The sequence below is a fragment of the Vulpes lagopus genome, chromosome 13 (assembly GCF_018345385.1).
Source record: "Vulpes lagopus strain Blue_001 chromosome 13, ASM1834538v1, whole genome shotgun sequence".
Lineage (NCBI taxonomy): Eukaryota > Metazoa > Chordata > Mammalia > Carnivora > Canidae > Vulpes > Vulpes lagopus.
This window is the reverse complement of record NC_054836.1, coordinates 55,887,581-55,915,440: the sequence shown is the minus strand read 5'-3', so window position 1 is coordinate 55,915,440 and position 27,860 is coordinate 55,887,581. Positions and strand designations below refer to the sequence as shown.

Sequence of the window (27,860 nt, the reverse complement as noted above, 5' to 3'; positions counted from 1 at the left end):
GAACATCTACTGTCCACAAGCGCCTTGGGAAGTCACGTGCCTGCCATCGTTTGAAGGCTTCAAGTCTAGGCTGGTCTGCAACCTGGTGGGATGGTGGGGGGCAGTGGAGGATGATGTTCGGGGTTAGAGAACCCCGAACTAGTTCAGGCTCCATCACTTACTAGCTGTACGACCAGGAGCGGGTCACTTAATCTCCCCAAACCTGCAGCTCCCTCATCGTGTGCCAGGGGTGGCAGTCTGGTACACCTCAGGGTGTTGTTGTGAAAGATCAAGGAGAAGGCATGTGTAATCCACTTAGCACGGTGCTTGGCACACAGCAAACATGTAATGAAAACCAGTATTAAAAATAATCATCACACTATCATTACGGAGAGAGATTCAAGCTGGGAATGGGAAGGTGTCCTAGATGATCTCTAAGGTCCCTTCTTACACCAGGAGTCCAGGAGTTTAGATCTTTCACTGATGTCTCATTAGAATTAAGGCTACTTTCTCCCTGAAGAGGGACCCGTGTGTGTGTATGTGTGTGTGTTTATTAAAGTATTAGCAAGCAGTCCAAGAAATCATGCATAAAAGGTGTTTGTAACAGCCTGCATATAGTACACATGCACCAGAGGATTGTGGTTAATTCTGAACATAATTCTGAACAGCAACTCAGGGCTTTTCCCTCATGGAAACGTCAAAAGATGAAGAAGATCTGGAAACAAGTTTCCCCTCAGCACAATCACCAGCAAAGTGGTTTCAGTGGAATCAGTTTACCGATGCACCCTATCTTTCCTCCAGTTAATAATTAAAAAGAGTGAAAACAAATATTTCAAATACTCTCACTTTTTAAAAGAATTCTATCTTACAGGTAAGAGTGCTAGCTGAGTCAAATTCTTCCAAGGTGGCCTTAAACTATTTCTTACAGCTTTTAATGCTCTTCTAGAGGCTCAATCAACCATGTAAGACCCTTATCACAGAATTACACGGCAGCTTCAACTAAAATATCTAACTAGGGGTGGTGGAAGGGGAGGTGGGCGGGGGATGGGGGTGACTGGGTGATGGGCACTGAGGGGGGGCACTTGATGGGATGAGCACTGGGTGTTATTCTATATGTTGGCAAATTCAACACCAATAAAAAATAAATTTATAAAAATAAATAAATAAAATAAACTATCTAACCAACAGGTACCAGTTTTCTATCTCATGCAGTAAGATTACAAAGCTCTGGTATAACTGGAAGAGTCAGGACTCAAGTTTCCAGGCTGAAGGGGCCTCCAACAAGTCAAGTATCAATAATTTTAATACTTCATGGACATAGGATGTCAAGTTTTTCAAAGAACTCTGACTATATTATCTCAGTTGGGTCTTTATCACAAAAGGTAAAGTTTATATTTATCTTCATTTGAAAAATGAGGAAATGTTCACAGCAGCAATGTCCACAGCAGCCAAGCTGTGGAAGGAGCCACAGTGTCCTTCGACAGATGGCTGGATAAAGAAAATGTGGTCTATATACACCACGGAATATTACTCAGCCATCAGGAAGGATCAATACCCACCATTTCCTTTGACGTGGATGCAACTGGAGCATATTATGCTGAGTGAAGTAAGTCAACTGGAGAAGGACAACCATCATATGGTTTCACTCATATGTGGAATATAAGAAATAGAGAAAGGGATTATAAGGGAAAGGAGGGACACTGAGTGGTGAAAAAATTAGAGAGGGAGGCAAACCATGAGAGACTCCTAACTCTGGGAAACAAACAAAGGGTTGTGGAAGGGGAGGTAGGTGGAGGGTTGGGGTAACTGGGTGATGGGCACTGAGGAGGGTACTTGATAGGATGAGCACTGGGTGTTATATGTTGGCAAATTGAATTTAAATAAAAAAAATTAAAAAAAAAAAAAGAAAAATGAAGGAAAACTTTGAGTTCAAAAATGCTAAGCCCCAAGCACCCATGGCTAATAAGTGGCAGAGCCAGAACTTGAACCTGTTTTTGTCTCAGAGTCTAGGACTCCGTTGTTCAATGCTACTTCTAGAAGAGCTTATTTGTGCTCTTAGAATAACTCTGTATTGAATGCAGCATTCAATAAATATTGATGACCTAAGTTGACTGGAATTCAGGACAACGTTTTCATGCGTAGCTTTAAATTTTATTCAAATCTGAATGAACATTTTTAACTTAGCTGAAAAGATAATAAATAAAGAGATATATTTTATACCGCCCTATATACAATACCTAAGTCTATAAACACTATGTTGGTCATTATCCACTGGAACTAGAGTGGATAAATCTATCCTCCGCCAATTGTGGCACTGTGTACCATCCTTCGGTTTTCTGTTTTGTGGGAAAATGAGCATGCCCTGAGCATTCCCGAGCTCAGAAATGATGTCAGGTCATCCACCTGTGTCACTCTGAAGACCAACAAAATAAAGTAGGTAACTCTACAAATCCCCACATACACACGTAGATGCACACATACACCACCCTTTTGCTACATTACTGCGAGAGAACAAAGAAGCCTTCCTTTGTCATTTTTCAACAGTGAAAGTCTTCATCAGAAATCTGAAATAAAATTATGCCTGTAGTACCCTGTCTGAATAGTTTTCCCAGGTCAAAATGTGCTTTATAATATCGAGAAACTGAAAATAGCCCTCAGCCATGTGCCTATCGCATAGCAGGTACTCAGAGGCAAATCATAGATACACACCCATCTCCTAAATAAAAGATTATAGAAATATCCTCTATCGTGATAGGACTCCCTTAAAATCAAATTCAGGGACAAAATACATAGGAAATACTAGGTCTTTATAAATTGGTCAATCATGTGGTTAACAATTAAGACAAACACGTCCTACTACATATACCTACATATGCCACTCGCAAGTCAAAAGAAAATACTACTTCATACTGTGAGGTTCTCCTTACTACTTTCCTGCCAATACTGATTAACTATCATTTATTTATAGACACAGAACGTCACGTTAATCTGTATTTTTTTTTCCAATTATATTCAAAACTAGGTCCATTTCCCGAGTCAGGTCTAAGTTAGAGTATAACTGGTGTGAAATTCCTATCAGATGCATCGACAACACTCTTGGGATCTCCCTATTTTGCCAATTCCTGGCGTCCTGGCCTGACCTGCCGCAGCGAGGTCTATCCATTTACCCGGATTACATAAGGCCCCCAGACCGGCCCGAGGCCTCTGAAGGTGGCTTTTGCTTAAGCATGAAGCTGATGACCATGGGCTAGAGGCCTCGGCGTTCACTGGCTGCACTTCATTTTTTTCCCCACGGGGTGTATTCGAGACACGACACCGTGGTCACTGAACGCTTTCTCGCTAGCTAGCGTAACGAGCTCCTGTGGGGATCCCACGGACTCACTTTTGGCACGTGAGGATTGAATTCCACGGCTCTGTGAATGGCCTCTACTGCGTTCATCTCTGCTGTGCTCAGCCCCCGCCGAGATGCAGCCTCGGGAGAGAATCTGAAAAGCAGAAAGACAAACACCATCCAGTTGGGACCACTGCTCGGGCATCAACCCGGACAGGCGTCTACACGTCAAGGGCCCATAAAACCACAGCGAGCCAATGGCATGAGCTCTCCACACCTCCACTACGTGGAACCTCTGAGCGACCCCTCAGACCGAGGCCAACAAAAACCCCCGCAGAAGCAGAAAGCGTGCTTGCATCTAATCTTGGCAGGAATTAAATTCAGCTGTCAAGTCTCTCTGTCTAAATAGCTAATCTAAATTTTCTGTGAGGTACCTGCTTCGGTCAGGGCAGGGGGGGAGACTGACGAGGGCGGACAGTGTAGGAAAAAGAGAAAACTAGGTTACAGAAGAGCGTACTTGGTTAAAAACAGAACTGGGGATAATTTTACAGGAGGCTCCCAACCCAACGTCAGTGCTGCGATGCAGCTTCCACCGCAGGCGAGCCTGCTTGGGGCCGTGCCGGCAGGGGGTGTGCGTGCCCAAACTGCGGGCCAGACACCTGCCCAGGTGAATGAAAAAAACCAGACCATGCAATCTCTTTCTCACCTCACACCCAGGGCTAACTCCAGAGCTGTGCTTGGCAGGCAGACACCACAGGGGAAGCTGTGACAACCCTGGCCCTGCCCTCCCAAGCTGGAGTCGCTGTGTAGGGAGAAAAGATGTTGCAGTAGGTACTGGCGATCTACAGGATAAAAAAGAATGAAAGAAAATTACTTCGGTCTTGAAGTGCACACACACTTAACAGCAAACCTGTCTGACATAGCAGAGGCTGTTTTCTTTTCCTGTTATCTGCTTTTCAACGCTTCAGAGGGATTGTATCGGGCAACGTGAGCGTTTAGGAACTCAAAAACAGTGAAGCCAACTGTTCGCTTTCACCTGCCAGTCATCTCGGCTGCTCATGGAAATTCTCTATGCCATAGTCACCTGCCTGAATAAAATGGGCAAATGTCCCACTGAAATGACAACTCAAAGCAAACGGACCCTGGGTGGGGGGGTTGGTGTGGAACTGAGGAGTCAAAGAATGGGAGATGATCATCCCCTGTGCCATCTTACAGGTTTGTTAGGACTACTACCCAGTCTTGGACTGCTGAAGGAAGAGGAATACGCAAAAAAGAAAAACGAATAAAAGGAAGGCATTTGTGTAAGTCCCAAGCAGGCCTTTCGGTATCTACTGTCTGGCAAAAAAAAAAAAAAAAAAAAGTCACCTCAGAGGTATGGAATTTCACATAATTCCCTCTTTAGGGACCCATACACCCTTACAATACCTGGGGATATATATTCCCTCCTTCTAGTAGTGAAAGAAAAGATCAGCAGGTTTTAGAAAAATGCATGCTCATAAGCAGGGGTCTCATAGACTGAGAGAAACTTCCAGAGAAAGCCCTCGGAGGCAACACATCTCCTTAAGTCGGGTCAGACATTTAGTACCACACAAGTCATTATTCACTTACTTGTCAGAGACAGCTCTTGCTTTGAGCAAGGCAGCTGTATAGCATATTGTTGCCGACTTTGGTAAGCTTATATCTGTTAGAGAAAAAGAAAGTAGAAACTCTTATAAGTTTGGAGAAATAAAGAGCAATGATCTTTTAATTCACTGGCATTCTAATCACATAAGTCTAATAAAGGATAAATTGAGAATATTTTAATACATACAATACACAGCTGTTTCTATGTGTCAGGGTGGTATGTGAAACTAAGGGTAATTCATATTTTTGTGAATAATTCGTGTGTAAAATCCACCAGCCTGACTCTTGGGCAGTCATCTTCTAAGATATGGATTTTCATATGTTGAGTTTAATTAAGCAGGGAAGGGCTATAAGTGTATGAATTTAAATATTACAGGAATGCCCCTGATATCATAAAAGGCATATAGGACTCTATGTCACTTATAAAAAATTTTCAACAGGCAGATATGAAGAATTAATATTACCTGAATCTTTTTTTAAAAAAACATATGTAAATAAATTATTTTTTAGTGGTAATATTTAAAACAGACTTCCTTTGCACTAAATTTCAAGAGGCTCATATTCAGTTTTTGTTTGAAAGGTAACACATTTATTATGTATATATATAACATATGTGGGAAATCTTTATACATAAGGATATATATGTGAAATCTTTAGAAATCTGTATAATTTTTGCTCATTCAAATCCATGGGAGACCCCCTTTCATATGAAGCCTAATTTGTTTCTCTGAGAAACAATTCCTCTCAGTTTGTACAGAAAATTTCACATGGAGAGGTGGGAGCAGGTAACAGGTTCATAAAATGAGTTTAAAGAGAAATAAAAGTACGGGATACAACAGAATAGATAAACTCAAAGAGGGTAGTCCCTTTCGAGGAAAAATTTGTATTTAAATTACGACTCTATTTCTTACAGGAATAGTATTTCTTAAATGCTGAACCGAGTTTATGCTTAGGACAGAGAAATGCCATCAATTCGGACCATCAATTCGGTTTTCTTTTCTTCCTATTTTTACAGATAAAAATATGCCATTCCTAGCGCAGCAAAATCCACTGTAGGTTCAAGAAACTCTTACCACTTGGAACGCTCTGCCAGTTTCTTCACAGGGCTATTTTCAACTTCAAAAGTATTACATTACGGTGGAATTTAAGAAACAAAACCAAGGAGAAAAGGGAAGAGAGAGACACACACAAACCAAGAAACAGACTCTAAACTATGGGACCAACTGATGGTACCGGAGGGGAGGTGGTAGGGGGGTGGGTGAAATAGGTGATGGGGATTAAGTGGTGCGCTTGTCATGAAGAGCACCGGGTGCTATAGGGAAGTGTTAAATCACCACATTGTACACCTGAAACTATTCTTATACTGTATGTTAACTAACTGGAACTTAAACAAAAACCTAAAAAGAAAGAGTTACATTACAGTAAGAATGAAAAGGGAAGTCCCACAGCTAGCCAACAGACACCACGGAAGAAAAGAGGTTCATAATAGACAAACAATCCCTAATCCAGTAATAAGTATTTATCACCAATCCCAGCAAGAGGAATTTCTCTTTGAGGGGAAATTTCAATGCCATTGATAAAAAAAAAAAAATAATGATCATTGAAAACACCAACACAGAGCTGAAAGGGAAAGAAGTCTTTGTAACCCTGATCTCATAAATTATATTCAAACAAAATTTCACCACCATATGCATAGTGTAAAATGATGTGTTCATGACTAAGAAGAAGAACAAAAGAATGTCAAACACTCATGGATTTGTCTTGTTGCCTTTCCAACATCTAAACCTTTAATTGTGTCCCAGTGTCGGAAATTAATCCAAGAATCAAATATCTCATTTATTAGGGTCCACTCATTGCCATTGAAAGGTTAATAAAAAACTACAGATAATACCATTCTACTTAAAAGCTCAGACATTTTATTTAAAAAGTATCCGAGCCTTATTTCTACTCATGGTGTGATCTAATGTTCCTTCTGCGTCAACCTCACATCTTCCCATGAAGTAGGGACCAATGAAAAGTCCAAGAAAGGAGATGGAGGCTGAAGACAATGGACGTAAATGTCTGGAGCTGGAAGCACACAAGACGGAGCCTCACTTGGTAAAGTAAAGAAAACCTGTGGTTAAGGATTTGGCTTCCAAATGGGAAAGATGAGACCATGTTATTACCTAGATAAGCAAAGTGACACAGTCACTCAGTTGGAAATGCAGAAAAACATACAACTGTGGTGTTTCAGCAAAATACTACAGACGCCCAATCAAATATGATCTTTAATCCAGAACCAGGTCCCCTTGTGCCTACAAACAGGACACTCACAACTAGAAAAATGCAACAGAATTCTGCAACATTACAAACACACTATATAGTGTGTTTTTCCCATAAAATCTTTTTACCTCTACTCCTTCATCATACGTAAAGATGGTGGTATGCGTGCACAGTCATAATGCTTAAAAAATAAATAACCAAAAATATACTTTAATCAACATCAAATGGGAAAAGGGGGAAATGTAAATACCCCATTCCCCACTAGTGGCATGTTGATTTCATTTATTTTCTTTTTGTTCGAGTAAATTATTTTGCTCTCATCATTTAACAAAAATAAAAAAATAGCAAAAAGTTCTTGCATAACTTGTTTATTTAGATAGTTTCAATGTTTTTCTTTTAATTCTGTCAAAACAATTCATCTATTTGGTAATGGCAGTTGTCTCTAAGAAGTGATGAAGCACTCTAAAGAAACTGATCCTGAGTTTCCCTGTAGGTAAAGCGTCTTGTTGTTCAAATAAGGTTTTCGTTTACAACATATTTTTTAAATGATGCTTATCTTTGACAATAAAAATCAAAAGCTTTGACATTTTGCCTACTCCAGCAATTCCACTTGTGAGATTTCTTCCTAAGAGAAATAATCATGACTGTGTCTGAAGATTTAGCCTTAAGGATGTTGATGATAACCCTTGTTTCTAATGGTGGAAAACGGGAAACAGCCTACATGTCCAATCACGAGGATTAGTTAAGGTGCTGTTCATCCACAAGATACAATTCTATGTAATCAATAAATCATGTGGGGGGGGAGTATTTAATGATCTGGGAAAATGGCGCATTGCTACACATACATCAATAACTAAAACAAGTTTACAAAATTAGGATTTCATGTAGTTTTTAAAAGCATTAAAAAAAGAAAAAAAAAGAAAAGCATTTACACGTACAGAGATAATAAGACTGGAATTAAAGACAGAAAATATCAACAGTATTTATTTTGGAGTGGTGGGATTAAAGGCAGTTTTTTTCTACTGTTGATCTGTATTTCCAAAGCTTCCTGTGATGTACATGTAATAAGTGACTTTTTAAAAGACAACAATAATGCTGTATAGAAGAATTCTGTTCTACAAATGGTTTGAAGCAAGTCCATGAGCAAATACACTTGTGGAACCAGACAGAGACAGCACAAAGGCAGGACATACATGCAGTGAAGTCAGATCAGAAATCTACTGCTTATACTCACATACCCTCACGAAAGCTAGAGCGTTTCTTTTGCAGTGTGCGCTCATTAGCGCTCATTAGCGCTCATTAGCTCATTTTAATCTCGTAACTGCCTAACATCTAAATCCGAGGCAAGCACTGCGTGTTCTGGCTCACTTTTAAGAAATACTATATACACTATCTTTTTTTTTTTAATTATTTATTTATTTATTTATTTATGATAGTCACAGAGATAGAGAGAGAGAGAGAGAGGCAGAGACACAGGCAGAGGGAGAAGCAGGCTCCATGCACTGGGAGCCCGACGTGGGATTCGATCCCGGGTCTCCAGGATCGCGCCCTGGGCCAAAGGCAGGCGCCAAACCACTGCGCCACCCAGGGATCCCCTATATACACTATCTTTAAGGGGGAGCTCCTTATCATGGGCTGCTCGCTCATGAGCAGTACCTCTTTCATTTCTTTAAAAAATGCTTTGACGTGGTTGTTGTTGCCTATTTTAAGTTTGAAATTTATTATTTTGAAATGCTTATAGGCTCGCAGAGAGATGTGAAAATAGTACACAGTTCTGTGAATGCTTCTCTCAGCTTCCCCTGACGGTGACATCTTACATAACTACAGCATAATATCAAAACCCAAGAAACGGACCTTGGTACAGTACTAGTAAGGAAATTACAGACCTTGTTCAGTTCCCACTGTGCCTTCATGTGTGTGTAGTTCTATGCAATTTTATCCCACGGCTAGATTCATCTAACCACCATCACCATCCAAATGCACAACTGTTCTGGGACACCCAGCTGGCTCAGTTGGTTAAGCGTCTGACTGTCTGGGCTCAGGTCACGATCTCAGGGTCCTGGGATGGAGCCCCGCATCAGGTCTGTGCTCAGCACGGAGTCTGTCTGAGATTCTTTCTCCTCCCTCTCCCTCTGCTCCTCTCTCTACTCGTTCTCTCTCTCTCTCTCTCCCTCCCTCTCAAAAATAAAATAAAATAAAATAAAATAAAATAAAATAAAATAAAATAAAATATTTAAATAAAAAGAAATGCACAACTGTTCCAAAGGAACTCTCCTGTTATCCCTTTATTTGTACTCTTCCCATCCACACCCGTCCCCTGGTGACCACTAATCTGCTCCCTGTTTCTGTAGTTTTGTCTGCCTGCCATGACTTTATGCTTTTACCACTAGGGAAATGGATAAAATGATAAGGGAAACAGAGTGGCTTAACAGTAGTGATTAAAAGTTTTGTAGTAGTATCAGAAGTTTTGAGCAGGAAAAAAAACAAAAATATCAACTGCTTTCCAATACTGCTTGTAATTTATCCAGAAATGTTATTTTGAAGAAGACACTTCAAGATCATTCTAAGTCCAATTTTGTAGGAACATGCTCTAACTACACAGTCCCTGTCTTTTGTGCCATGTAGCTACCATTATTACTAAAAATTCCTTCTAAGAATTAGAATCCAGTCTCTTCAACAAATGGTGTTGGGAAAACAGGACAGCTTTGTGCAAAAGAATGAAAATTAACCAGTTTTTTACACCATGCATAAACATAATTTTGAAATGGGTTAAGGGGCAGCCCCGGTGGCGCAGCGGTTTAGCGCCGCCTGCAGCCCAGGGCGTGATCCTGGAGACCCGGGATCGAGTCCCATGTCAGGCTCTCTGTGCGGTGCCTGCTTCTCCCTCTGCCTGTGTCTCTGCCTCTCTCTCTCTCTCTCTCTCTCTCTCTCTCTCTCTCTCTCTGTCTCTATGAATAAATAAAATAAAATCTTTAAAAAAAATAAAATGGGTTAAGGACTTAAATATGAGACCTAAAACCACAGAAATCGTAATAAAGAGCACAGGCAGTAATTTCTCAGTCAGTGGCCATAGCAATGCTTTACCAGATATGCCTCTTCAGGCAAAGGAAACAAGAAGCAAAAATAAACTACTGGGACTACATCAAAAGAAAAAGCTTCTGTACAGCAAAAGAAACAATCAACAAAACTAAAAGACAACTTCCTGAATGGGAGATGATATTTGCAAATGACATATCAGATAAAGGGTTAATATCCAAAATACATAAAGAACTTAAGCAACTCAATACACACACACACACACATACACACACACACAAAACCCCAAATAATCCGATCCAAAAATGGGCAGAAGACATTAACAGACATTTCTCTAAATAAGACAACCAGATGGCCAACAGACACATGAAATGATGCTCAACATCCTAATCATCAGGGAAATGCCTACCATACCTGTCAGAATGGCTAAAATCAAAAATACAAGAAACAAGTGTTACAAAAGATGTGGAGCAAAAGGAACCTTCATGCACTGTTGGTGGGGAAATAAAATGGTACAGCCACCATGAAAAACAGTATAGAGGTTCCTCAAAAAATTAAAAATAGAATTACCATATGATCCAATAATTCCACCACTGAGTATTTACCCAAAGCACATGAAAACACTGATTTGGAAAGACAGATGCACCCCTATGGTTATTGCAGTACTATCTGCAATAGACAAATTATGGAAGCAACCGAAGTGTCCACTGAGAGGTGAATAAAGATGTGGCATATACATACAGTGGAGTATTATTCAGCCATAAAAAAGAACGAAATCTTGACATTTGCAACAACATGGATGGATCTAGAGTATGACAGCTGAGTGAAATAAGTCAGAGAAAGACAAATACCATATAGTTTCATTCATGTGGAATTTAAAAAATAAACAAAGAAAAAAAGAGACAAACCAAAAAATAGACTATAACTATAGAGAACAAACTGATGGTTACCACAGGGGAGGTAGGCTGGTGGATGGACGAAATAGGTGAAGGAGATGAAGAGTACAGTTACCATGATGAGCTCTGAGTAATGTAAAAAACTGTTGAATCACTATTTTGGACACCTGAAACTAAGATAACATATTATGTTAACTATACTGGAATTAAAAAGTTTTTAATTATAAAAAGAAACCAAGAATGAGAAAAATGTTAGCTAAAAAAATAATGTTCTTGGGACGCTTGGGTGGCTCAGTGGTTGAGTGTCTCCCTTGGGCTCAGGCTGTGATCCCAGGGTCCTGGGATCGAGTTCCACATCGGGCTCCCTGCATGAAGCCTGCTTCTTCCTCTGCCTGTGTCTCTGCCTCTCTCTGTGTCTCATGAATAAATAAATAAATAAAATCTTTAAAAAAAAGTAATGTTTTTAGCAAAGGAATATGTTCAGAGAAGTCATTCTAAAAACAGCTGTAAAACTTGCCTAGAACTCAACTGGACCATATCTGAGCCGGAGGTTAGAATGCTCCAGGAAGAACGGTTTAAAAAAAAAAAGTAGATGCCACGGAATATATGATTAAGGGAATAAATAATCTTAGGTAATGGCACAGATATTTGCTGTTATAAAAGAATAAGGGGGGAAAATTTCAGGAAGAATAAAATAAATCCAAACAAACAATTCAAATACAATAAGGAAATAAAAAGAAAGGAAATAAGGAGATATCATATAATTCCAAAAACAAGGAACGCTAAATACATGTTTGTCACTTAAGCAAAGCTGAACTCCTGGCTTTAGTTTAAATCTCCTTCCACCTCTTGGCCATCTTTTGTTTCATACAGGCCCTTTTCTGAAAGGGAAGGAGTTTTCTCCAACTGTCGCAGATATTCAAAATCAAATTGTCACGAAGGTATTTCATTAAAATCTACAATTTTGAACGTCCTGTAGTTGGAATCACCGAGTACGTACTCCTTCGGGTCTGGCCCGGGTCTGAGATTCGTCCCTACAGTAGCAAGTATCAGTCCTTGATCCTTTTCTATCGCTGAGAAGTAGTTCATTGTGTGGATATACCACGACATGTTTCTTCTCTTGCAAAGGGGCTGTTTGGGTTGTTTCCCAGTTCGGGGCTGTTATGAATAAGGCGGTTGTGAGCATCCTCACAGATACGTAGTTGGAAATGGAACTGCTGAGTCAGAAAACAGATACATGTTTAAACTGGTACACAGCGCCCCAAAGTAGTTGTAGGGAGTTTGTCGCAGGATCTATGATGACAGAGGCCCGAAAAACGGTTACTTCTGGGTTGGAGGGCAGTTACTGGCCAGAAGGGGGGGCATGAGGCAACCTTTGGAGATGATGGAAAGTTCTATGATCCCAGGTGGTGATAACACACGTGTATATTAAAGAGAAAAGTCATCTCGCTCTACACTTTAGATTTGTGCATGTTACTGTATATAATTTAACGCCAATTAAAAAAAAAAAAACTTTTAAAACACAAACGTATAGTCCTGTGCCACCTGAAGCTGTCTTCTCTTACTTCAGCCTAACTTCCATAACATTTCAGTTGCCTTTTATCATTCTACCCCTCTTCCATGAATCCTTATCTAAAAATTACTTACTAGTTTTGCCTTCCGTAACGAAACAGAACCTGATTATTTCTCACCAGCCTTTCAAATATTAAAACGGTGACACTATCTCCTCTAAACCTAATCTGTTCCAGGATAAATACTTCTAAATTCCTCAACTGACCTATTCTTCAGGACTTTTCGTTTATTTTTGGCATGGAGCCATGAGTGATTTCAAAATATGAGAATCAGAAGTGGAAATCATCTTCTAAATCTCAGAAACCTCCCCCAGAGCTCAAGGGAAATGTATAGTCTGAGGACCCCCAGCCATGCCACCTCTCCGAATAACAGCTAGGACGGCCCTGGTGTTCAGCAGCTACAAGTCTTTACTGGTTCCTGTGACGGTGTCGTCAACAAAATCCCCCAGGTTCTATTCAAATTGATTTCAGCCAAAGCCAAGTCTTTTCTCTTTTACTTAAGCCATGAAAATTTATGAACCTATAAGCAGGGTTTAATATTTGATTCCATTCGATTTTAAATCTCAAAATGAAACCTAAACCATTAAGTCCTAATGGTTTCAGAATATCCTTCTAGCTTATTAGTCATCATTCTGACTCAAGCTACCACCCACAGCTTTGTTCCATACAGTTCATAAGCCTACCTTCCTCACCAAGTGATCATTATCATCATCTAAATTACTGCTAACATTTATCAAGGGCTTAATAAGTGCCAGGCACAGGTGCTAGTCACTTATATACATTATTCTACTTAATTCTCAGAGCAACTCTCTGAGATAGGACTTATCAGTAGCCCTCTTTTATAGATGGGGAAAGTGAGGCATATAATGGTTTAAGAAATATGCCAATATCACATAGTTAAAACAAATATGAACTCATGATTTTGAACTGTTTGCTATGTTGTCTACAAGGTCTGATTTATAAAGATACTGACCATGGGAACGCCTGGGTGGCTCAGTCCATTAAGCTTCTTGCCTTTGGCTCAGGTCATGACCCCAGGGTCCTGGGAACAAGTCCCACATTGGGCTCCCTGCTCAGTGGGGAGCCTGCATCTCCCTCTGTCCCTCATCCTCCCTCTCCCCCTGCCTGCACTCTCTCTCTCCCCCAAATAAATAAATAAAATCTTAAAAAAAAATACTGACCATGGCAATACCAAGGAGAGGATCCAGGAATGGTATTCTAGGGATCACCCTAAATTTGCAGTGGTCTGCACAACCATTTATTAATGTTAATAACAGGTATTACATACACTATTTAAACCATTAAATTATGCCATTTATTAATAGTTTTAATAGATATTAGATGTACCTCTTGTACCACTAAATCACACCATTTATCATGATACAATTGGCATCTGACTATACTGCTCCATAGTACCTAAGAAGGTACCATTCAAAACATTATCAAATATTTTAATTAAATATATACATATGTCTATGGCATTCCTCTAATTCAGAAATATGAAGAAGATGGCCATTTAAATTAGTAAGAAACATTTAAAGACTATTGTATAAACTACAAATATTTTTAGATCCACTATTTTTATTTAGCACAACTTCCTTTGTAAATCCATGTTGGAGCTTCAATCATCTCTTTCCTTCCTAAATGTTAAAAAACACATGATCATCTCCTAGAATTTTACTGTGATTGACTTATTTGTTGAAATTCTAACCCCCCCCCCCAAAATCAAAAGTATTGAGGGCAAATAATAAATAAGAATGAATAAAAGTATATTTTCATCAAATTATTAACACATTAACTATCTTCTCCAAACAAGAGCTCTACAAGATAGATCAAAGAATTGGACAGCAGCACACAACCATGAAGGTCAAAAATCTTTTATTTTACAGATGAAAAAAATACAAGATCAGAAAAGCTAAATGGTATGTTTAAGAGCCGGGTAACTAGTTAGTGATAGAACCGGCCTTGCAACGCCAGGTCCCATCACCATCCTGTACTGCCAATGCGATGCTTGCTTCTGTTTTCTTTATTGTCATTCTCTTGTACTTTCTTCATCATTTTGCTTGGAAAACAACTTCAAGGACAAACATTATATGGTCTCATTCATTTGGGGAATATAAATAATAGTGCAAAGGAATAAAGGGGAAAGGAGAAAAAATAAGTGGGAAATATCAGAAAGGGAGACAGAACATGAAAGACTCCTAACTCTGGGAAAAAAACTAGGGGTGGTGGACGGGGAGGAGGGCAGGGGGTCAGGGTGACTGGGTGGCGGGCACTGAGGGGGGCACTTGACGGGATGAGCACTGGGTGTTATTCTGTATGTTGGCAAATTGAACACCAATAAAAAATAAATTTATTATTGAAAAAAAAAAAAGAAAACAACTTCACAAGGGCAGTCTTGAGACTTTAGGTTCTTCTGGACGTTAACAACCCTAAACACCTGCTTACAGGTTTCTACCCCACTTGTATACACTTATTCAACTATTTGTCACTCTGACCTTTCATACACTTTAATCATTTGTGTTTCCTTTACATTTTCTTTCCACTGGGAATAACTATAATGTCATCTTTGAGAATCTCCCATCTCTCTTGAACTATTTCCACTTAAAAATCTCTCGGTCTCCTATGCCCAGTGGTGCCAGCACAAAGCTGTTCACTGAATCTCAAGTTAGAGGTTTATATTTATCTTTCCTCCGACTTAAAGAAGGGGTAACCTTAAAAAAGGTTTTGGCTTTTGTTTGTTTTTGGATTCAGGAAATCTGGCAACGACTAGCGCTCCCTTCTTTTACTACTATGAGCTGTAAGATAACACGATCTCCTTCTCTTAAGGTTCTTCCAGTTTGGTAAAAGTTAAATTCGGCATATTAATGACTCTCAGGCTTTGCCTACTTTAGTAGCAGCTGAACAAGTAGTCAGCATGGCAAGAATTGATCAGATGCTTTGCTTTTAGCAAATGAGACACGTCGATCTGCATCCACAGGCAGGCATGTCTCCAAGTTCAGAACCTGTAAAGCCTAGGGGGACACTCCACCTGTTCCCCACATGCCACATTTTCTTCTCCCCGTGTCCCTGTCTGAGCAGAAGTAGTTAGGTGTTAATGGGCTGCAGGAGTCCCGGCAGGCTCTGACTGTGTCTTAGTTACACTCCCCTGGCAGATTATCTACAGTTACACTAGGTCTACACAGACCTCCATTTCCTGTAGTTAAGACATCACTAGAAACCAAATGAAATCAAGTGCTTAGAGCTTTAAAAAGGAAGCTCTGATAACCCAGGAAATAAAAAAGTTTCTGCACTGGGATTCCCATTTGTTGTTTAAAGAAGAAAACCAAACTCTAATGGTTCTTTTATACTTTCTCGTTGAAAACCTACCAGATATCTCCCTAACAGATAGAATTCTGCTTCTCTGCGGTCTGAAACCACGTCCCCAGTGCCCTTCAGTGGCACTGCAGCCCTTCCTGTCCTAGTCCCTCTACACCGTGTGCTCTTCCCTTAACCACCTCGAGTCAAAAAAGGGCAGAGTATGAATCTACTGTGCCGCTCTCTCCACTCTGAGGTCAGATGGACCCCATCCCTGCTAAGACTGCCTCCTGGTCTCTCCGCGGCCTGTAGAATTAGGTCCAAAGCTTGTTGAGGTCCAGTCCTTACTCAACTCATGCAATGCATCTTCGGCTCTTTGCCGCAGCCCTCCACCATCCCTGCTTTGTAGGATACATGGAATACTCCACGGAAACTGGGTCAATCCTCCTCTTGAACCTTTCCATATGGTCTTTGTCTCTAATAGTTTCACTGTCTGGCTCAACTCAGATGCCACCTCCCCCGGGCAGACTTCCCTTTACTTCCCCCTGGGTAGGATGGCCCTTCCATATTGGGCTACTATTGCAGTCTTTACAGCAATTGTTTTCTTACGTCCCTTTCCTACTTACATGGTGTGTGTTAGGAGTTAAAGCTGTGTGTTTCTTCACTTTGTACCCTCGCACCAAAACAACGTCCGAAACATGGTGGATGTGTTTGTTGAATGAAATCTCAAGCTGATGTACTAACATCTCAAATCCTTTGGTATTGGCCACCTTTGACATGCAAACACTCACACCTAATTTAGCTTCTGGAAGCCAAAAGGGTCAGGATGGCTGGGTGTACTAACACGGAATCAGAAACTTGTTATTTCTCAAACATGTGCACTGCAGTTATTGTTGCTTATGGCATTCCAGCAAAATAGATGACACTGTACTGGTTCTAAAGCCAGATATCTGTTTGCAACAGCAGCGGAGTTTACAAGTGAGGCAGGAAGAAAGCAAGAGTACAAGCTGACAAGGTTGAAGGGAAGTAGAAGGGTTTGGGGCCAAAAACAAGGAAGGCAAACCACACCTCTTCTGGCTCCCTAGGACCCGTTATGGGAACAAGGCCACTGAAGGGAAAGGTCATCTCAGGGAGAATGACTCTTAAGTTTTCAAAAGCCATAAATGCTCCTAATAGCAAAACTGAAATTCAGTGTAATAATCTTGGGAGAAATTTATGTAATTTGGAGTAAAACTGTCAATTTGATGTGTCTCAGAAAAACCCATGGGGCAAAACTTTACAGAGAACAGTTTTATCAGTGATAATCTTTTTGACCTAATTTCCTTTTGTTCATCTACACTCATAATAATCAAGATGTGATTTTAAAAGGATCGTTACTGTTCCTATGCATGAGCTAGGTCAATCGAGGGTCAATTTCGTATCGATGATTCCAAGACAATATTTTCAAGGGTAGCAGCTAGCATTAATAAGCCAAGCACCCCGCAGGCGAGGACACCGTGTCCTGGTGCATCTCCACCTAAGAAGCCACGCACTCACGACAGCTGCTCTGAACGTCTACCCTCGCACACGAGCGTCCAAGGAGAAGAGAACACAGGGCTTGCTCTCAAAGAGCTTCTCTGCACCACTTTAGCATGTTGGAAACAGATTCACCGAGCACTGATTCATCCCACCTCAATTTACTGTGGGTGGTTCTGGGGTTTTTCTGTTGTTGTTGTCATTTTCTATCTTTCCCCACCAGACTGAAGGCTTCTCGGCAACACAGAATAGATTATATTCATCTGTGACTCTGAACGCACCTAAAAGTTTGTATTTTCATTATAAGGATTTGATGGATCCTTGCTGAATGAATTTGGAAAGAAATTAACCTAATACTCCCTGTAATCATTTAAGATTACGGAGTATCAAGTACTTTTCCTCGGTCAGGTAACACACTGACAGTCTGGGAGTTTATATGAATCCACCACACTTGGCCTTGACAGATATTTTCGGAGCCCTAACCCGAAGGACCAAACAAACAAAAAATATAGCCTATTTCTCCTTCCTGACCTGTGTCTGGACTAGATGTGCTACTACCGTCCCGTTATGCGAGGCTGTCCTCCATGGGGCTTCCTTCAATACGATTTCTCAGTTTACTTCCGTACACGATGTGATACAAAGGAAACAATAAAAATGTAGAATTCTGTCCTTAGAATTCTTTTTCTTTCTTTTTTTTTTTTGGTTCCAGACAGTGTGAGGTCTCTTTGTCCCACCTTTAAAAAGCCAATCCAAGGTCCCCTTTCAACTAAAGGGAAAAAGTGCACTGAAGAAATAAAAAGGATTGATATACAAAACTTCAAAAAGATGTGCCACCTGGGAGTTCAATGATTCAATCGGGAAATACTACGTGACCTTAGTAATTTGGGGCAGGGGGAGGGGCAGCCGACGCAGACTCAACTACACCCAGAAAAATTCATCTTATGCCACAAAGCCAAACACCAGATGTTATTTGCAACTTTTGGATTGGATTACCCCAGAAGGTCTGTGTCACAGAGCCCTTGTGTGCCTAGTGCCCCGGAGTCAAACACAGCAGTTTATAGGACGGTAATGGCTGGCTGGGGAGGGATGTCACGTTGGTAAACTATGATAACTAGGCAATAAGGATTACTAAAGCCACTATAAATTTCAAGGGTTTGCTCACGTGCCAGCGATGTGAATTACAAATGTATGCATTCATAAACGTTTTCCATCATCAGAGACAATAGAAGCTTCTCGTGCATATAGTCTTTATTAAAATGACATCGATTGTTAGAACTCCTACTCGCTGCATGTATGATATGATAGTCAATCAGTTGCTAACTTCAAAGGCCGAGTTCTCTTGACAGATCTACCTGTTGGTTTCCAAGTCAGCGGGGCACCCAGTGCAAAGTTATAAAGGGGCCATCATTTCTCCGTGACTCATCCTTAGCAGCCTGAAGCCGCAGCCCACGGTATCAGTGCTAATTATGTGCTTCTTTGAAGCAGTGATGTGATTCATTTGCCCACTTTTACAGATGCTCTTCAACATTTATCTTGGTATCCTTGATCTTTCCGTAAGGGCCAGCCCAGAGAAGGATGCTAGACCAGGCTTACAGTCTGTCACTGGGGACTGACTGCATTTCAAACCTTCTTTCTTAAATGCAGCCTGGTTTTGTAGGAGATAAATCCCAGAAGCTGTTGTGCCGGTGGCATCGTAACTCAGAACTACACACTTGACTGAAAAGCACTGTTTCGGAAGTCTGGACTGCGTGAGGCTCAAAGCCTGATGCTGGGGACCTGAAAGCAGATTTTACTCACTGGTCCTCCTGGCATCTCCAATCCCTCTTATTCGTGCCTATTCCTTAAACATAAATGGAAAATAGCCTAATGAAAAGACAGGGTATCCGGTGACCACTTCAAAGGAACTGTGATGATAGTTGAGTAGCCTGTGTTAGTTATAAGGCCTTGGGCAATGAACACGGTTTACGAAATTTTTACTTATAACTACATGCTGACTCTGCAAAACGGTATCAGCAAAAAGCTTATTGTCTGAATAGTCTCAACATAGAGTAATTCCCTAATGCTTTCTTTAGAAACTCTGTTTTCAATCTACTGAGATGAAAGTATTTCCCCCAGTGTTAGAAATATGTCCTGTTCTTGAAAGTATACCCTCTGCACATTACCAGATGGCAGATAATAATGCTAATTTAGGATGGGCTTGATGGCACCGTAAAAATGGTCTTGATACAGTTGTTGCATTTATATAACATTCGTGACTATATAACAGACCAGTTTGTCCCTCGCAAGGAAATTTCTGTCACCAAATTAAGGGCAATCACTAAATGACCTAATGGAGTAAATATCCAAAAGAGCTTGGATTTATATCGCCACTGGTGCAAACTGCCCCAAGGCTAAAACAATTTGTCTTTTGATCAGGAATGAAAATCTCTGGCATTTTTTTTTTTCAGCTTTCCAAAAGTTTAAGAATTGTTTGTAGATGCAATTCAGCATTTCCATTCTTATCAAATATTTATCTATCTACATGTCCTATTAGATCCATAATTCATTTTAGTAACAGGCCTTAACTCTGGGCACAAGCCAGGGCTCTTATTCTCTTATTTTAACTGACAGTTTATATGTGGTCTTCCTTTCGAACAAAACTGATTGAGAACAGTGGTGAAGTTCAGGAGGGCTCTTGGCTCTTCATAACGGCGAAGAGTTACTGAATGCTTAACGTGTACCCCACACTGTTCTAAATATTTAACATGGATTAACTTCTTTAATTCTCGTGACAAATTTGCTAACTTGAGACAGACAAAACTAGATGCTCCCAAAGGTAACTTGCAGCAATCACACTCGCATCCACTTGCTCTATAAGATTCTTCTAACGTTGAAATGCACAAATGATAATGAATAAAAAACGCATGAATTCTTTTCCACGTTATCACCCTAATCTTTGAGACTTCAGTTTTCAACGTAGGTGGCCTATAAGCTCCTTTGAAAGGCAACCCAAAGCTTGTAACAACTTTCTCGATGGTTCTAAAAGAAGGTTCTGATGACTTAATGATCTTAAAAAACATTTGTGTTTATAACTAATGTATGACTAGAAATAAAAAAAAAAAGATGACGAACTCAAATTAAATCAACACCATACATCAAACTCCCTTTGTGACAAAGAAATCAGGCACAAGGTGACTGAGAAGAGAAAGCCATTTTTGAAGGCAGTTTCAGAAAGACAAGCAGAGATATACCAAGTTCTTAAGGAATGATTAAAAGGGAATCTTAAAAGACAATCTGGCATCACTGGAAGTGTGCACTACAGCTCCAGCCCACCTCATTCATGCCTTTCTAAAAGGAGCGAGAGAGGCAGAGCAAGTCATTTCAGCAAGGCTTACATTTATGGAAAACACATGGGCTTTTAGAGCCGGATAGACCTGGATTTGAATCCCAGTTCTGCAGTTTTCAAGGAATGTGGTCTTGAAAGTTACTTAAACTCACCAGCCTCAGTTTCTGCATCTGCAGAAATGGAATAACTATCTCCTTGCAAGGTTATTGAGGGTTACGGGTAATATGCATAACCTGCTTGGCACACGGTAGGTTCTTGATAAACTGAAGCTAATAATAACAAGAAGAACGGCATTAATGAAAAGCAATTAAAAGGATACCGCCAAAAAAAAAAAAAAAAAGATACCGCCAACAGCAGAGACAGTGGAAGCATGACGGCCAAGACCGTAGGCCTGGAGTCAGACCACCTCAGTTTTTATTCTGGCTTTCTTTCCCTCATCGAATTCACATCTTATTAGACAAAAACTGACCTCAGTTTGTCTCTTTTCTCTCCATGGCTTTACTCTGACTCTTAGGCTCTTCATTTGAACAAGTTACTTATCTCTGTACAGTTACCACCGCTATAAAACAGGAGTGATAACAGTGTTGGCCTCGTATGCATAAGTGAGTTCATCTGTGGAGCTTACTCATACCCGACCCTGGCAAAATATAAGAACTCAATAATGCTAGTTGTTGCTGCTGTTGTATGAAGGACCTGGATAAAAAACTGCCCACCCATAATGTGGGTTAGTGAATTGAAAAAAGAGTATAAAAACTCCTGAGGACAGCAAGACAGCACTTCAGACTAATGGCTGGAATAATGTAACACGAGAAGTTATCTCAAGGGCAAAATTAAATTAGACTACAGATTACACGGAGGTATGACCAATTAACTGGCCATCCTACTAGGGATCCAGGTGCTTCACCGTAAGAGGAGTTTGTAAATGTCACTTTGAAAACTCAAAGCCAAAAAAAATTTTTTTAAAGACGGAGAACAAAAAGAATGAGGCAAAGGGATATATGTTACCTCCCTCCTTCCTTTGAACATGTTGGCTCCCCGCACCCCCCACCCCTGTGCCTTGTCGTATTTCTAAATCCTTTCTGCAAAGGTCAGGGAAGCAGCACAAATCCTACTGTGTCACTTCCCAACACGCTATTTGAAAAATTCGGCCACCTAGCAAAAGTAATAAAGGAGGACCGCTGTACCCATAAACCATCCAAGAAATAGCTACCCAACCAGAGCATTCCAATTTGCAAAGATAACATATAATCTTGCTGCTCTGGGTGTGGCTCCATCAAGAGGGATGGAGAGGCTGGGATTCAAAGTACTGTCTCCAGCATCTCGTGGATAAGACTGATGACATCCGAACTAGGGTGAAGAACAGGGCGCCCCTAACTGCTGTCTGTACTCCAAGCCCTCTAAAGCACCCACACTTTCTTGCACAGGGCCAGAAAAATGAGGCAACAACCCAGTCAAGATCCTTTGGGTCTCCAGGAAAAGCAGCCGGGATGGCCTTGAAAGAGCCCCTTTTATGGTGTGGGGTGAGAAACAAGAGGCGGATTTTTTAACGGTCTTGTGTGGCTGCTGCTCATTCTACAAGAACAATAACTTCAGCAGCCACTTCATTTTATTTCTACTGTAAATGACACAGGCCTGGGCCAAGTCCTCACCAAAACACCCTCCAGAATTCAGTCGGGGTTAGGTCATCTGCAGTCTATTGACAACTGCTGAACTCAAAACTCCTACCAAGGCATCTCAGCAACAGTTTGTGTCCTGCCACTAATGAGGCTCTTTTTCCATGAATAATGAATAAGAACATCATCTCTGTTGCCAGGTACACAACATAAACAAAGCTCAACACAAGGGCCCTGGTATGGTGAGTTTGTCCATTCGCGACGAAGGAATTTTGCAAAGTGTGAGCCAAGATTTAGCGGAGGGTGGGACGGGCTGTTGTAACAAATAATGTGAACATATGTTATCAGAATCTAATAAATCAGCGTTTGGTTGTTGTGGAGCTGAGGCTGTGCAATGGGATTGATAGAGATCACAGAAAGCTCCAAATGAGTTCATTTCTCCATTTTACAATCGGTCTTATAACACAAAGCTGATGATGTCTGTAATGAGCTGAGATCGCTGCGAGAGGAGCCTTACGAGACTTGAGGTATCAAAGGCTCTACCAGTTAGATCTTTTTTCCTAAGCCTTGGTGTAGTGGGTTGAGCATAGGTCAGCACGAGGGATGGGAACACCAGAATGCTGCTATGGCACAACGGCTACAGGGGAGCAGCTGGGAAATGTGACGGCCACCTGAACCCAGGTACACGGGACTGGGTTCCTTTCGTACCAAAAGACCCTCGGTGTATGAGCATTTTGCTTATGAGGTAGCCTTCTGGCTTCGATTCCCAAGATCAGCCAAATAGTGAGATCCCAGCAAGTAAACAGAGAACAAAAGTGAGCTGACATGAAGGCCAAACAGTCTTTATTTTGTTTACTGTCAAGCACGCCACAAATACTTTTCTCTCTTCCTAAAATCAGTTCCATACTAGGTAGCCTGTATCTTGTTACACGGGGTGCTTATGTTTGCACAGGCCAAGTAATGCCATCACTGGCTGCGGGCTTATAGCTTCCACTGATTTGAGCAAGAATTAACAAATAAACAACAAAACACAGCTAAGTCGCCAGTGCCTCAGTTTCCCCAACTGTAGGAGGTAACAACTCCAACCTGCTTCAGGGATCCCTTATGAAGAACTGTGTGTTAAAATAAAATCCTTTGTTCTATGTGTCTGAAGAATTCCTGGAAATTTTGACCTGAGTAGTTCTTTAAATGTCCTGAAGATGCTTACTAGAAACAGAATACTTTTTAAAGCAAAAAATGAGCGTGTGGTAATCACCCCCTAACATCCATTCTATAAGCAAACATGTTTATCTTGGGAAGAGAGTTAACGAAATAGGTAGAATAATATAAAATTCTGCAGAGATTCCAGGAGCTACGTCATGGCAGGGAATTTATGTGGATAATTCATATGCAATTCATCAAACAGTGAATTCGCAGACAATGGCAACATAACACAAGAGTTTGGAAATCTCTGAGATGTGTCAGTTTATTTTTCTGGTTTATTAAGAAATGGCAAAATGAAATAAGCTCATGGGTAAGTAACCTGAATGAAGGAACTTCAAAGCCCTTCACGTAAAGAAATGGGGGTGAAGGGGGGGGTAGGATATTCCCTGGTTGAGAAAATGTGTAGGTGTAGCAGAAAGGGGGGACGATCAGGAATTCCTGCCTGGTGGCCTCAAAAAGATAGGAGTCAAGATCATTTTCTGAAACAGAGAAAAGGTGACAAGCTAAGAAGGAGAAGACCTGGGACGAAGGGCACCTTACTTTTATCTTCAAATATTTCCTGAGCTGTCGCAAGGGCTGTAGTAAGGGCTACTAGCTGTTCTACGTTGCTTCAAAGGATCAACATGACCAAACAGGAGTGGTCACAGTCATCCGACGTGGGGTCCTAGCAGGAGCTCGAACAGTCGGGGCTGTCCCAACAGGATATGTGGGGCCTGCAGAGGTTCTGAGCGATCCCGACCATGGCGGCACTAAAGCAGTGCATAAATAGCTCCTGTTGACAGGAAGAGGAGAAAGGGAACCTACTGGGAGGGGGGACAGGAATGTAGCGCAGACCACTGGACACTTCTGGCCCCACTAACCAACCATTAAACTCTCAGATCCTATAAAATGCCATCATAAAACTGTAGGTGAAAATTCTCTAAGTGGATCGTTATCAAAGTCCTGTACTATGTGAAATGATCTTTCCGATCTAATCACACGAAACACAACAAGAAGAGAAAAATACTCTCTAATACTCAAGTAGATAAAGATACCAAGAACTTACCATCATACTTTGCTAAGACTGCCTGAACATCAGCATATGCTTGTAGTTCCAGAAGGGCTTCTAAAAGGTTTTCATGGATGTTGAACATGCTCAGCAAGGGGAACTCCTTCATTAACTAGGAAAGAAGAAATCAAGGATAATTAATATATATTTCTTACTTTCTAAAAGTGTCACAAGTACTAAACTATGACATATTCATATGACGAAAAAGTATAGTTTTAGAAGGATAGGAGATACTGAATTATAAGCATTCATAACAATTATTATTTTGTGAAGAATTAAACGTTCAAATCTTTTCCTGCTATTTTGGGAAAATGGCAGCTTTGAAGTAGCGAGAACTAAGATGGAAGAAAATCCCAAAGAGAGGAGGTTTCATAAAAACTGAACACGATGCTTAGAGGTAGCACTCAGTAATATTAAAATACGATAGCGGCAAATTAGGTAAAGGTTGAACACTGTACCTCACAGGCGTTGACAGTTTAACTTCGTCAAGAGCAGTTTGATGAAAGCCAGAGAACAGAAAGGGAAGCAAGCAGGCACTCTTCTTTTGGAGCGGCCTGGTGACAAAGTTTTGGAGAAAAAGCAGGAAAAGAACTAGAAGGCGATAGAAGGGTTGAGAAAATGTGTAGGTAGCGACAGAGAGTAGCAGAAAGGAGGGACGATCGGGAATTCCTGCCTGGTGGCCTCCAAAAGATAGGAGTCAAGATCATTTTCTGAAACAGAGGGAACAGGTGACAGGGAGGAAGCCTAAAGATGGGGGTGGACGTGCAGAGTGGCCATACAGGGAAGAACTGCTTGGGGGCCCGTCTAGGATTGCTAAGGCCTTCTTGAGGGCTTAGCAAACTGGGGCCCATGAATTCACGGAGGCTACAACTGGCACGCTTGGCCGCTTCTAGCTAGCAGGGCTCAGCAGCCCCGGCACAGTCACATGATGACATGAGGAGGTTGCACCCGGGCAGGTTGAATCAGATCCCGTAGAAAGTCAAGGAGCAAGGAGAGTTGGCTAGAATGAGGAAAGAATGATTAAAGGAATGGCCTGAAGGTTCTAGACAGGATGGGGAGCAGGAGGGGTCGCAAAGGGAGTTAAAAGATGTAATACTGAACTTCACTGGGAGGCAAAGGAAGAAGAAAGGACCAAGAATTTCAAAGTAAGCTCCATCCTAGGGAAAGAGAACCGGGCTCCTTACACAGCACAATCCTGCACCTACATGGTATACAGGCCCGTGTCGGTGTGCACTGAAGCATTTGTACGTGTGTGTATCCTTTATTTAACTCCTTTTACGTCAATATCCTTAAAGTAATTGTTCTAAGTAAGAGAAATAATACTCAAAAATAGGCTAACTCGGGATGCCTGGGTGACTCAGCGGTTGGGCGTCTGCCTTCGGCCCAGGGTGTGATCCTGGGATCCCAGAATCAAGTCTCGCATCCGGGGCCTGCATGGAGCCTGCTTCTCCCTCTGCCTGTGTCTCTGCCTCTCTTTCTCTGTGTCTCTCATGAATAAATAAATAAAATATTTTTTTAAAAATAGGCTAATTCACTGTTAAGCAGGAAACCAGTGGATATGTTGCCTTGACTGTCCACTTCTTCCTACATTGGAAATATTCGCCATGTTGTCTTGTTTTTTTAAAGCTAAGAATTCTTTAGCCTATCGCTAAAAATAAATAATTTTCTGCAGCCCCAAACAGCATTGTGTTACCAGCGAGAAACAACTATCAAAATGATTATGTGTTCAATAAGACTGTCTGAGCCCCCTAGAGACCGCCTGCAGTACTTCCATTGCTAGTAAAGGAAGTGAATAAGACTATACACCACGCATTGTTAATGTTCTGCAACCAATAAAAGTATTTCTTGTTCTGGTTCACTTTGATTCTGGTTGACATCACCCTTTGATTTTTCCCCCCTCTCTCTAATTAGAGCTTGTTAGAATTAAAGCTCCCTGTCATTCAGCATTTGGCAACACAATAAAGACATTCTCTAAACTGCAACATTTAAACATTTACCATTTTTGACCAATTCTTCAGGTAAAGGTCAAACTTCAAGGACACACGTCATGTTCTGTAATTTTGAAACTGTAATTCCAAATAGTAGCATGGTGAAGCTTAAAAACTGAGAGGGGAGTCTTACTAAGATCCAATGAGACTCTGTGAGCAAACACAGGAGTCTCGGCCTGTTTCAGCAGAACTTGAAGCAGGATGCTAGCAGTCTGGGCAGCAGTGCTTTCATTGGAAGCTTGGAAAGAGTATACAGCATCCAAAAAAATAATCACCAAAAAAAAAAAAAAGATTTTACACATGGCAAACAGCAAATGTCAGAGAACTAATCAAAGTCATATGATCTGGAAATCTAGCTTTCCTCGTTTAAATGTAAATAAGGAAAAGCAAACTTGGGGATCCCGGGTGGCTCAGTGGTTTGGCGCCTGCTTTCGGCCCAGGGCGTGATCCTGGAGTCCCGGGATCGAGGCCCGCATCGGGGTCGCTGCATGGAGCCTGCTTCTCCCTCTGCCTGTCTCTCTCTCTCTCTTTCTCTCTGTGTGTATCTCATGAATAAATAAATAAAATCTTAAAAAAAAAAAAAAAAAAAAGAAAAGAAAAGAAAAAAAAAGCAAACTTCCACTGCCCCATCTCACTGGAGCTATCACCTTGCCCTCCCCAGCCCTTCACAACAAGCTCTCTTAGAAAAAAAGCCACGCACACTCTGCTCCCTCGGCTCCCTTCTTGTCTCACTGCACAGCTGTACTCGGGCTTCCACCCCACAGCTCCTCGGAATCTGCTCCTCCCACATTTACACGTGACTTAAATTGCTCCTATGGATACCTTCCAGTCCTTTCCTTGCTTGACCTCTGCAACATTTGACGGTTTGATGACTTTTTCCTTGAAATTCTTGTCTCTTTTGGCTTCCTCAACACCATTCTCTTCTGAATTCCTCTGCTCTTAGCTCCTCACTCCTTCTCTAGTTTCCCCCTTGTCTCCTACTTAGGAGTAAGTAGCCTCCCTGGTCCAGTACTCTTCTCATAAACACCCGGATATCCAGGACTGCTCTTGTGTCCAGGGTCTCGATATTAATTACCACCTTTGTGAAGATGGCTCCCATGTTCTCAACATCCAGCTCTGACCTCTCTCCCAAGCTGCTAACTCAATTTGTAAACGGTCTCCCTCACAGCTTTA

At 41.1% G+C, this 27,860-nt stretch overlaps 1 protein-coding gene across 10 annotated transcripts in view; it reads right to left on the bottom strand.

Annotated features, from left to right (window-relative positions):
* Positions 1-27,860, bottom strand: part of ST7 (suppression of tumorigenicity 7) — a 240,027-nt gene that overhangs the window by 34,564 nt on the left and 177,603 nt on the right. For all 10 annotated transcript variants that reach the window (XM_041727674.1, XM_041727676.1, XM_041727673.1 and 7 more), the window contains 3 exons: positions 24,697-24,811; positions 4,919-4,991; positions 3,362-3,464 (listed from right to left, as the gene is read on the bottom strand). In XM_041727674.1, coding sequence (XP_041583608.1) covers positions 3,362-3,464; positions 4,919-4,991; positions 24,697-24,811 — 291 coding nt within the window. The remainder of the gene's footprint in view (positions 1-3,361; positions 3,465-4,918; positions 4,992-24,696; positions 24,812-27,860) is intronic.